Genomic DNA, 8,748 nt, shown 5'->3' with positions numbered 1-8,748 from the left:
GACCCATAGGGGGCTGAGCTCAGGGGTTTGGGGTCTTCAATGGGGCCACGACCCATAGGGGGCTGAAGGTTGAAGGCCTTCAACAGGGCCACAACCCACAGAGCGCTGAACTCAGGGCTTCAGAGCCCTCAATGGAACCACGACCCAAAGTGGGCTGAGCCCCCCGCCCCCCCCCGATCCCTCACCGATGTACTCCGGATCCACTCGCGGTGAATAAAGGCCGAATTTGATGAAGATGGGGAGGACGAACCCGACCCGGAGCCACTCGATGACGTAAAGCGGCGGCCGGTTCGGTTCGGTTCCCAACAGATCGCAGCCCAACACAGCGCTGTCCCCGACTCGACCCACCACGGCCCCGCTCTGCCCGCTGCCTGCACCGGGACGGGAACGAGAATTGACGACCGGAACCGAACCGAACCGAACCGAACCGCCCCAGCCCGGCCATGCGGTACCGTCGGTCCCAGCGAGCAGGCTGAGGAAGGCCGCGCGGAGCCACCACCGCATAGCACAGGTCCAACGGCCCGCAGGTCACCAGGTACCGCCGCCGGAGCTCAGCAGGGCTTTTCCGGGCTCCCCGCGGCCCCGAACCGGGGACGGCCGCCGGTTCTTCATCGCACGAACCGCAGCAGAACCGAAGCGCGCCGCTCCGCCGCCAAAGCAACAGCGGTGGGAGGACCTCGGCTAGGCCACGCCCACGAGGCGCTTCTGATTGGTTGTTGCCTGGGTAACGGAAGCTTGCTGGAGGCCAATGGTAGGGAGGGGAGGAGGGAGAGGGGCGCGGGGGGTGATGGGAAGTGTAGTTCTGGGGAGGGGAGGTGGATTGAGGCGGGAATGAAGGGCATGGGGTAGGAATGAAGGGTATAGGGTGGGACGGGGGGGATTTGGGGTGGGAATAAAGGGCGTAGAGTGGGACAGAGGGGGCGTGGGGTGGGAATAAAGGGTGTAGGATAGGAATAACGGGCATAAAGTGGGACAGAGGGGGCGTGGGGTGGGAATAAAGGGCATCAGGTGGGGGGCAGTGGGGGTCTGGGGTGCCATGCGGTGTCACGGCACGCCAAGCCATCCCACCCCATCCCGTGCCACGCTGTCCCACAGCACGCTGTGTCGTGGCATCCCAAACCTGCCAGACAACCCACTCAACCACAAGGCTTGAATTTGGGCGGTCTCATGCAGGGCTGGATGATCTCTGCGGGTCCCTTAAATCTGGGGACATCCATGACTGGGTGACTCCAGGCTTCCAAGCCGTGCCGCTCCTCACCACGCCACCCCACGCCACCCCCGTGACAGCCCCCGCCCTGCTGCTCTCTGGTTGCCCTCTCCCACCCCGTCCGTCACCCCTTTAATCCCCTGCTGTGTCCCCACAGAGGGGACGGCCACCAGAGCCTTGTCCCCATCCCACAACCCTGAGCCGGAGCTGGGCTGTGAGCCAGGCTGGGGGCTCTGATGCTGAGGGGACGCCCCCCAGTCCTGACCCCACGGTGTCACCGATGGTCCGTGCCGGGTTGGTGGCACAGCACGGCCGACCCCCACAGCACCGCAGCAGGGATGCTGGGGCCAAACCCCCATCGCAGTCCCCCTCTTGGGGTGGGGGTCCCGCTGTCCCCCCCCATCAGTTCGGCCTGGCCCGGCCCCCAGAGCGCGGGAGATTATTAAGGACAGAGCTAAAGTAAGAGGAGTTAAAGGAAATAATTCTGCTCTTAAGCTGCTTTCCTGCATCTCCCAGTCCCATGTGAGCGCTGTGACTCCGCGGGCTTAGGCCCGTTCTGCGCTGCCCCCGACCCCTTCCACGTCCCCACATCCTCCATATGGGACATCCTCCCCCCTCCATCCCCCCAGCCACCCATGTCCTGTTTTGGGTGCTGGCACACGAGAACCCCTTGATGTCCCCACATGTCCCCACGTGGTGCCATGGTTTCCTCAGAGCCACGGTGCCACCCATGGGTGCCAGCGCGTCCCCAAGCCCCCAAGGAGAGGCGATGACCCCACCAAGTGCTGCTCCGCACCGCTCTGGGGTGCCCCCATCCCCACGGCCATCTCCTCCCATCCCTGCCAGCTCTGACCCCAGTCACTGCGTGCCACCGCCACGGTGGGACGTTTCTGGTGGAACACGATGGCATTTTGGGGTTTCACCACCCTATTTGGAGACGTGGAGCTGTTTGGGGGGAGGTGAGGGCCCTCCAGCCCAGGGTGCAGGTGGTGAACTGGCACCCGGTGAGCAGCGCACGCCCGGCACGGTGCCACACACCCAGGAAGGGAGACGGTGACGCTTCTTGCACTTAGGATTTAAATGCCACCAAGGTTAGGAACAGCTGAGAAGAGATTTTCAGGATTGGACTTTTGGAACGGAGATGCCTAAATTCCATCTAAGCTTCCCTTTAAGCATCCACGTCCCGGGACGGCCCTGGGGAGCTGCTGTCACCCTCCACGTTGCGTCACTGCGTTGGCTGTTGACCAGCTCTGGGGATGGCAGAGTCTCAGAGCCTTGTGGCACGGGATCCCCAATTCTGGGGTGCCACTGTTGGGTTCCAAGCAGTGATGAAGGTTGAAGAGCTTGGGGTTGGGGATGGCAGCGGGTCAACGTGGAGCGAAGGTGGGACGTGGTGGAGGCGGGGGCCTCTGGTGGCCCTTTGGTTCCCCAGACAGAAGCAGAGAGGAGCAGCATGAAGCCCTTTAATGGCGACAAGACAAACGCTGGCACCGCCAGGCTGGGCAAAGCTTCACAGGGAACATCTCACCTCCATGCAAGCTCTGCTCCTAGAGATGCTCACAGTCACACCTCCCTGCTGTCCTCTCCAGCACTACAATGAGGCAGATCCACGTTTCAGTTGGGCTCCTGGCCCTGCAGCTGTGCCTGCCGTGGCCCTGTTGGCCCGGGGACCCCCCCAAGGGGGGCTGCACGTACCTGAAGCGCCGGTGGAACTGCATGACAGCTTGCTCCTGCTCCCGTGTCTCGATGGAGCCCGGCCGCAGCCTGCGGATCTCCCGGATGGCGTCGCTGCCGCTCATCTTCTGTGTCTTCACCAGGTAGCAGGCCAGCATGGTGCCCGTCCGGCCGTGTCCCAGCATGCAGTGCACAGCCACCGCCTGCGCCGTGACACGGACACCCCACGGCATCACCTCCCTCCAGGTGCGACCTCCATCCTGCTGTCACCCCCCCAGTCATCACCCCCTCGATGTCTCCTCTCTCACGGTGACATCCTCCTCGTGGTGTCACCCACCGTGGAATCACGTATCCCCCACTGGCAGCACCGCCCCACCATCACCGCCTCGGCGTCACCTCCATCTCAGTGTCACCTCCATCTCAGTGTCACCTCCATCTCAGCGTCACCTCCATCTAAGTGTCACCCACCTCTTGCTGACACCCTCCTCTTGGTCACTCCAATACCACCCCCCTATCCTTGGCATCACCTCCACCTCGGTGCCACCTCCATCTCGGTGCCACCTCCCTCTTGCTGACACCTCGCTCTTGGTGCCAACCACCCCAACATCACCCCCCCCATCCTGTCATCCCCTCCTCTGCCACCGCCCTCGTTGTCACCCCCCAGTCCGTACCTCCCCGCGACCGTTGGCCTCCTCCACCAGCTGCAGGAAGCTCTGGATCTGTCCGGGTGTCGGTGGTGTGAAGTCAGGCACACGGAATCGGTGGAGCTGCAGCGCGGGGCAGCAGCCGTGATGCGGGGGGGCCCTTTCAGACAGTGACACCAGATGCTTCACGCCCCGGCCCAGCAGGAAACGGTAATGGCCCGGCTCTCGTGGCATGGCCAGCCCCGCCAGCCTCCCCTCTGCCACCCACGAGAAGTTGGGGGGCTCCACCATCGCCTGCGGGGTCCTGTGGGATGGGGACGTGGGACGGTGCTGCCGCGCAGCCCGGAGGCAGGGCTGTGCCGTACCCCAAGCCCGCGGGACCCCCCAGCACCGCAGGGTCAGGACCCCCGGGCTGCGCCCCTCTCCAGAGCCCAGCATCCCACCCCATGCTCTCCTTAAGACCCCTCCTCACAAACCCCCCAGTCCAGGCTTCCTGAGAACCCTCCCCCCCCCCTCCCCGGCCCGCCTCCGCCGTAGGCCGCACTCAGCAGGCCCGGCCCTGCGGCCTACCCCGAACCGGGACCCCGGCCCTGCGGCCTACCTTGAAGGAGACCCCGGCCCTGCGGCCTACCTCGAACCGAGACCCCGGCCCGGCCTGGCCGCTCCCCCCCGCCCCCCTCCCCTCCTGCCCCGGGCCTTCTCTCCCCTCCGTACCGGGGAAGGCCGCGGGGGGGCGGAGCGGGACAGCAGGGAACGGCGGAATCGATCGCAGCGTCGGAATCGGGAGGCGGAGGCCGTTGGGCTCCGCGGTTGCACCGGGGCGAGCCTCCCCCCCTTCCTTCTACCCCACTCCCTGGGGGTGTCGGGACGCGGGGCTGCACCCCATGGAGGTACCGGGAGACCGGGACTCCTCCTTTGTCCTTGCTTTGTCCCCTCCCCAGCCTCACAGAGGGGGACAAGGGGGGTTTCCATGGACTGGGGACAAGGAGGGACCCCAAAGTGGGGGGATAAGGGGGTCCCCATGGAGGGGGACAAGGAGGGACTGCATGGAGAGGTCAAGGGAGGGATCTCAAGATGGGGGACAAGGGGAGACCCCATGGAGGAACACAATGGAGCACCCCACAAAGTTGTTCTCCTCACCCAAAGCCCCCACCCTCCAGCACCACAAAATGCACCCAGCGCTGCTTGTCGATTCCATTCCTTCTTTTATTTGCTGCTACGTGGCTTTGGGGGATGGAGGTCAGGCAGAGGGGACTTGCGGAGGGGGGGGCACGCGTTAAATGGTGGCAGTGGCAGCCAGGAGCCTTAGGACACAAGGTACACCTCACCCTCGATCTTATAGGGGAAGTTCGTCCAGCTGAAGATGGGGGTGGCGTAGGGTTCGTTGTAGTCGAGCATTTTCACCTCTGAGTTGCTCAGCCCCACGTCCCACATGTAGACCTCGGAGATCTCCCCCACGAAGGACTGCTGGGCGTCGAAGCCTCCCCCGAAGGCGTCCTGCTTCTGCCCCAGCACCACCACGGCCTCGTCGCCCACCTCGTAGCCCTTCTGCAACCCTTTGCGGGGCCACGGGCGTCCGTTCAGCCAGAAGCGCACGATGCCGGTGGGTGACTCCCAGGTGACGCAGACGAATTCTGACTCCGCGTGGCTCTCGGGGATGGAGAAGGCGACGTATTTCCCCCCGACGTAGAAGCGGTACTCGGTGGGTTTGAATTTGAGGAGGAGGATTTCGTTGTCTTGAGCTTTGGTGGCGTAGGAGAAGAGGCTGTGGGGCCGCGTGAGGTCGGTGTAGGAGCGCAGGCACACGGTGAAGTTGAGCAGGGGGTGCTCCGGCTGCGCCTGCACCAGCACATAGGAATTGTTGGACTGTTCGGGGAAGACGAACACTTTGTTCTTCAGGTCTGGGAGAGAGAGGAGAAAAAAATGAATGTCCCTCGCAGAAGGAAACCATCAGATGTGGAAGCGGCCGCTGTTAGCCGTAGGGGTGGCTCCCAAGCATCTCGAGGTGCAGCCACGCGAGGGCTGGTGACCCAGGGTGATGTTGGCACGGGGTGGGGAGCAGCTCCCCTATGAGGACAGGCCGAGGGAGCTGGGCTTGTTCAGCCTGGAGACAAGAAGGCTGCGGGGTGACCTCAGTGCAGCCTTTCAATACCTAAAGGGAGCCTACAGAGGGGAGGGGAATCAACTCTGAGAGGGTTGATACGTGTAGGACGAAGGGAAATGGTTTTAAGTTGAGGGAGGGGAGATTTAGGTCGGACATCAGGGGGAAATTCTTTACCCAGAGGGTGGTGAGGTGCTGGAACAGCTGCCCAGAGAGGCTGTGGATGCCCCGTCCTTGGAGGTGTTCAAGGCCAGGTTGGATGGGGGCCTGGGCAGCCTGGTTTAACATTTAACGTGGAGGTTGGTGGCCCTGCATGTGGCAGGGGGGGGGTTGGAGATTCATCATCCTTGAGGTCCCTTCCAACCCTGGCCATTCTGTGATTCTGTGGTGAGGAGGAACTGGAGGAAGGAGGGCACAGCTGGGAGGACGGGTTGTTCCTTCCCTCCTTACCATCTGTCCACAGGTTGTAGGTGGCCACGGCGAAGCCCCGGGGGCTGGTGACCTTGCAGGTGTAGATGCCCAGGTGGGTTTTATTTAAGGAGCGGAAGAGGAAGATGTCACTGGGGCCTCTCTGCAGCGGTTCCTGGATCCCTTTCTTCTCCCACACGAACTCCTTGGGGCTGCGTGGGGCTCGGTGTCACCCAGGTGGGGTTGCCCGTGGGGCGGCCGCGCTGTGGGGTGGGGGGGCTGCCTTACCCTCTGTCCCCGGTGACCTTGCAGCTCAGCACCAGGCTGTGGTACATAGAGGGCACTTGGGGGGAGCTTTGGATCCGGGCGCTCAGTTTGGCTGCGGCACCTGGACGGAAGGACGGCGCCGGGGTGGGGGGGTTTCATCGCCCTGCCACCCCCCCCTCACAGCCCCACGTCCCCATGTGTCCCCTTTTGCTGTTGTACCCCCTCAGTGCCACCACCCTGCGTGTCCCCATGTCCGTCCCCCCACCTGCTCCCCAGGGGATCCTTCATCCCTACCGTCTGGGGCAGCGAGGCTGCAGAGCCCCACGAGGAAGAAGAGGAAGTAGAACCGCATTGTCTCCGTGTCCCCACCGCAGTGACAGTGGCAGAAGTCCAGGGCACTTCCCAGAAGAAGGGCATTGCCACCTGACTGCCTCCCTCGACTTTCCCCAGTGAGGACATTGTCCCGTGTGACGCCATGGGGACATCGACTTTCGTAATGTCAGCAATGGGCAGGAAGCGTGGGGACCGGCGGCCGTCCCCAGATCCGCGTCACCCCCTCCCGTCCCTGGCAATCCATGTGTCCCCGCATCCCCAAAACCACCCCCTCCCCTCCCATCGCCAGCGGGATCGACGCGCGCTCCCTTTTGTCATCGTCACCTGGAGTTTTCATGGTTTATTTTGCTGCAGGGGGAGGACGAGGATCCCAGGGCAGGGAAGGGGCCGGCGCTGCGTGCCGTGGGGACTCAGCAGGAGAGAGGCGACCCGGGGCTGTTGGTGTCCCCATCTCTCCGTGCATCACATCCCCGCGGCTGAGCCGAGCGGGCGACGCCGTGCGGAGATGACAGCGAGGATGGAGACAGCGAAGGGGAACGGCTTGGGGGTCTCAGGCCCCCAGCGCCTCACGCAGCCGTGGTTTCACCACCACGTCCCCCTTGGCCTCGTAGTGGAGGCGTCCCCAGGCCAGCAGCGCCGGCGGCAGCCTCAGCGCCAGGTAAGCGGAGCGCATCTTATCGGGGGGCAGCCCCGCGTCCCACAGGTGGACGTCCGCCATCTCCCCCGTGAACGAATTATAGACGTCGAAGCCTCCCCCGAAGGCGTCCTGCTCCTGCCCCAGCATCACCACGGCCTCGTTGCCCACCTCGTAACCCTTCTGCAACCCTTTGCGGGGCCACGGGCGTCCGTTCAGCCAGAACTCGGCGATGCCGCTGCCTGACTCCCAGCTGGCGCAGACGTGTTCCCACTCCCCGCGGTTCTCGGGGACGCGGAAGGTGACGTATTTCCCCCCGACGTAGAAGCGGTACTCGCCGGGTTTGGGTTTGAAGAGGAGGATTTCGTTGTCTTGAGCTTTGGTGGCGTAGGAGAAGAGGCTGTGGGGCCGCGTGAGGTCGGTGTAGGAGCGCAGGCACACGGTGAAGTTGAGCATGGGATGCTCCGGCCGCGCCTGCAGCAGCACGTAGGCGTCGCTGGGGTCCTTCCGGAACACCAACACCTTTCTGTAAAGGTCTGCAGGGGGGACAGAAGGGGGGTGGTGGGCTTTGCGCCTTCCCCCGGTCCCCTAGGGGGTGGCTCTGCCACGTGGTGTCCCCGGTGAGGGGCGTCCCCATGGAATGGTGTCCTCTCCAAGTGGTGGAAGGACGTCGCCATGGAGCGACGTCCTCGTGGAGAGGTGTCCCCAGTGAGGGACGTCCCCATGGAGTGACATCCCCGCTGCGTGACGTCCTCACCGAGTGATGCCCCCCAGTGAGGGACGTCCCCACTGCACGACGTCCCCATGGAGTGACGTCCCCAGTGAGCGATGCCCTGACCGTGCGATGGCTCCAGTCAGGTTCCCCACTGAGTGACATCCCTGCTGTGTCAACTCCCCACTGAGTGACATCCCCAGTGTCCCCCACCAGAACACATCCCTCTGAGTGACATCCCCACCGCGTGACATCCCCATGGAGTCACGTCCCCAGTGAATGATGTCCCCACCAAATGATGTCCCAACGTGTGACGTCCCCATTGAGTGACGTCCCCATTGAGTGACGTCCCCATTGAGTGACACCCCGGCCCCCTGATGTCCCCCAGTGTCCCCATACCTTCCTGGGCCATGGCAGCGGTGACGGCGCTGAGGACAACCATCCACATCGGCGCGGTGCCCATGGTGCCGCTGCGCTGCCGGCTGCGGACTCGGCGGGTTTATGGGGTGGCTGGGGTGGGAGGGGAGCCCCCGTCCCCCAATCCCATCCGCTGGCACCGATGGAGCTGCGATTTCACGGTGTCACACGGCTGCAGCACTGCAGCACGGGGCCGTCCTGGAGCCGTGCCCGGGGCGCGTGGTGCGGGGTCGGATTTGGGCTCACCCCGCCACGAGGCATCGCCTCAACCCCGACCCTTCTGTCCTCTGAGCGACTCCTTGTGTCCCCTGCTGGTGTCTGTGCACCTTCTGGGGCTTTCTGTGCCCCCTG

The 8,748-nt window shown here is 64.2% G+C and overlaps 4 protein-coding genes across 7 annotated transcripts in view; all 4 read right to left on the bottom strand.

Annotated features, from left to right (window-relative positions):
* IGSF9 (immunoglobulin superfamily member 9) overlaps nt 1-549 on the bottom strand; it is a gene marked incomplete at its 3' end in the record, with an annotated part of 9,957 nt that extends 9,408 nt beyond the window's left edge. Inside the window, exons 1-2 of the mRNA XM_042836886.1 lie at nt 453-549; nt 186-371 (exon numbers count right to left, since the gene is read on the bottom strand). Coding sequence (XP_042692820.1) covers nt 186-371; nt 453-504 — 238 coding nt within the window. The remainder of the gene's footprint in view (nt 1-185; nt 372-452) is intronic.
* A 1,712-nt stretch (nt 550-2,261) lies between these two features.
* On the bottom strand, nt 2,262-4,269 carry DUSP23 (dual specificity phosphatase 23). Of its 4 annotated transcripts, none has more exons than XM_042836891.1 (4): nt 4,240-4,269; nt 3,553-3,829; nt 2,903-3,084; nt 2,262-2,798 (listed from the first exon to the last, which is right to left on the bottom strand). In XM_042836891.1, exons 2-4 carry the CDS (start codon nt 3,814-3,816, stop codon nt 2,771-2,773), a joined length of 474 nt encoding a protein of 157 aa, XP_042692825.1. In that variant the 5' UTR covers nt 3,817-3,829; nt 4,240-4,269; the 3' UTR covers nt 2,262-2,770. The 4 variants fall into 4 exon arrangements, with proteins under 4 accessions (XP_042692825.1, XP_042692824.1, XP_042692826.1 ...); XM_042836890.1 differs by lacking the exon at nt 4,240-4,269 and adding an exon at nt 4,127-4,189; XM_042836892.1 differs by lacking the exon at nt 4,240-4,269 and adding an exon at nt 4,157-4,168.
* A 444-nt stretch (nt 4,270-4,713) lies between these two features.
* Nucleotides 4,714-6,749, bottom strand: LOC122170208 (C-reactive protein-like). Its single transcript, XM_042836888.1, has 4 exons — nt 6,596-6,749; nt 6,323-6,422; nt 6,077-6,246; nt 4,714-5,426 (listed from the first exon to the last, which is right to left on the bottom strand). The coding sequence occupies exons 1-4, from the start codon at nt 6,651-6,653 to the stop codon at nt 4,831-4,833; spliced, it is 924 nt and encodes a 307-aa protein (XP_042692822.1). The 5' UTR covers nt 6,654-6,749; the 3' UTR covers nt 4,714-4,830.
* Nucleotides 6,750-7,184: 435 nt separating this feature from the next.
* Nucleotides 7,185-8,443, bottom strand: LOC122170210 (serum amyloid P-component-like). The gene is made up of 2 exons (XM_042836893.1): nt 8,380-8,443; nt 7,185-7,804 (listed from the first exon to the last, which is right to left on the bottom strand). Exons 1-2 carry the CDS (start codon nt 8,441-8,443, stop codon nt 7,185-7,187), a joined length of 684 nt encoding a protein of 227 aa, XP_042692827.1.
* Between the last annotated feature and the right edge of the window lie 305 nt (nt 8,444-8,748).

Source organism: Centrocercus urophasianus, unplaced genomic scaffold (assembly GCF_019232065.1).
Source record: "Centrocercus urophasianus isolate 14NV4802_14NV808 unplaced genomic scaffold, USGS_Curo_1.0 seq_644, whole genome shotgun sequence".
Taxonomy (NCBI): domain Eukaryota; kingdom Metazoa; phylum Chordata; class Aves; order Galliformes; family Phasianidae; genus Centrocercus; species Centrocercus urophasianus.
The sequence above is the reverse complement of the archived record's forward strand: the minus strand, read 5'-3'. Positions and strand labels throughout refer to the sequence as shown.

Bases quoted from the DNA above. Each gene is read 5' to 3' on its own strand.
- DUSP23 (XM_042836891.1), bottom strand. From the start codon at position 3,816: ATGGTGGAGCCCCCCAACTTCTCGTGGGTGGCAGAGGGGAGGCTGGCG. The intron at 3,085-3,552 runs GTACGGACTGGG...GTCACGGCGCAG, and splicing joins AGGCCAACGGTCGCGGGGAG to GCGGTGGCTGTGCACTGCAT. The intron at 2,799-2,902 runs GTACGTGCAGCC...GCCTCATTGTAG, and splicing joins CAGTTCCACCGGCGCTTCAG to TGCTGGAGAGGACAGCAGGG.
- LOC122170208 (XM_042836888.1), bottom strand. From the start codon at position 6,653: ATGCGGTTCTACTTCCTCTTCTTCCTCGTGGGGCTCTGCAGCCTCGCT. The intron at 6,423-6,595 runs GTAGGGATGAAG...CCTTCCGTCCAG, and splicing joins CAGCCTCGCTGCCCCAGACG to GTGCCGCAGCCAAACTGAGC. The intron at 5,427-6,076 runs GTAAGGAGGGAA...TCTCTCTCCCAG, and splicing joins CTACAACCTGTGGACAGATG to ACCTGAAGAACAAAGTGTTC.
- LOC122170210 (XM_042836893.1), bottom strand. From the start codon at position 8,443: ATGGGCACCGCGCCGATGTGGATGGTTGTCCTCAGCGCCGTCACCGCT. The intron at 7,805-8,379 runs GTATGGGGACAC...TCCCCCCTGCAG, and splicing joins CGCTGCCATGGCCCAGGAAG to ACCTTTACAGAAAGGTGTTG.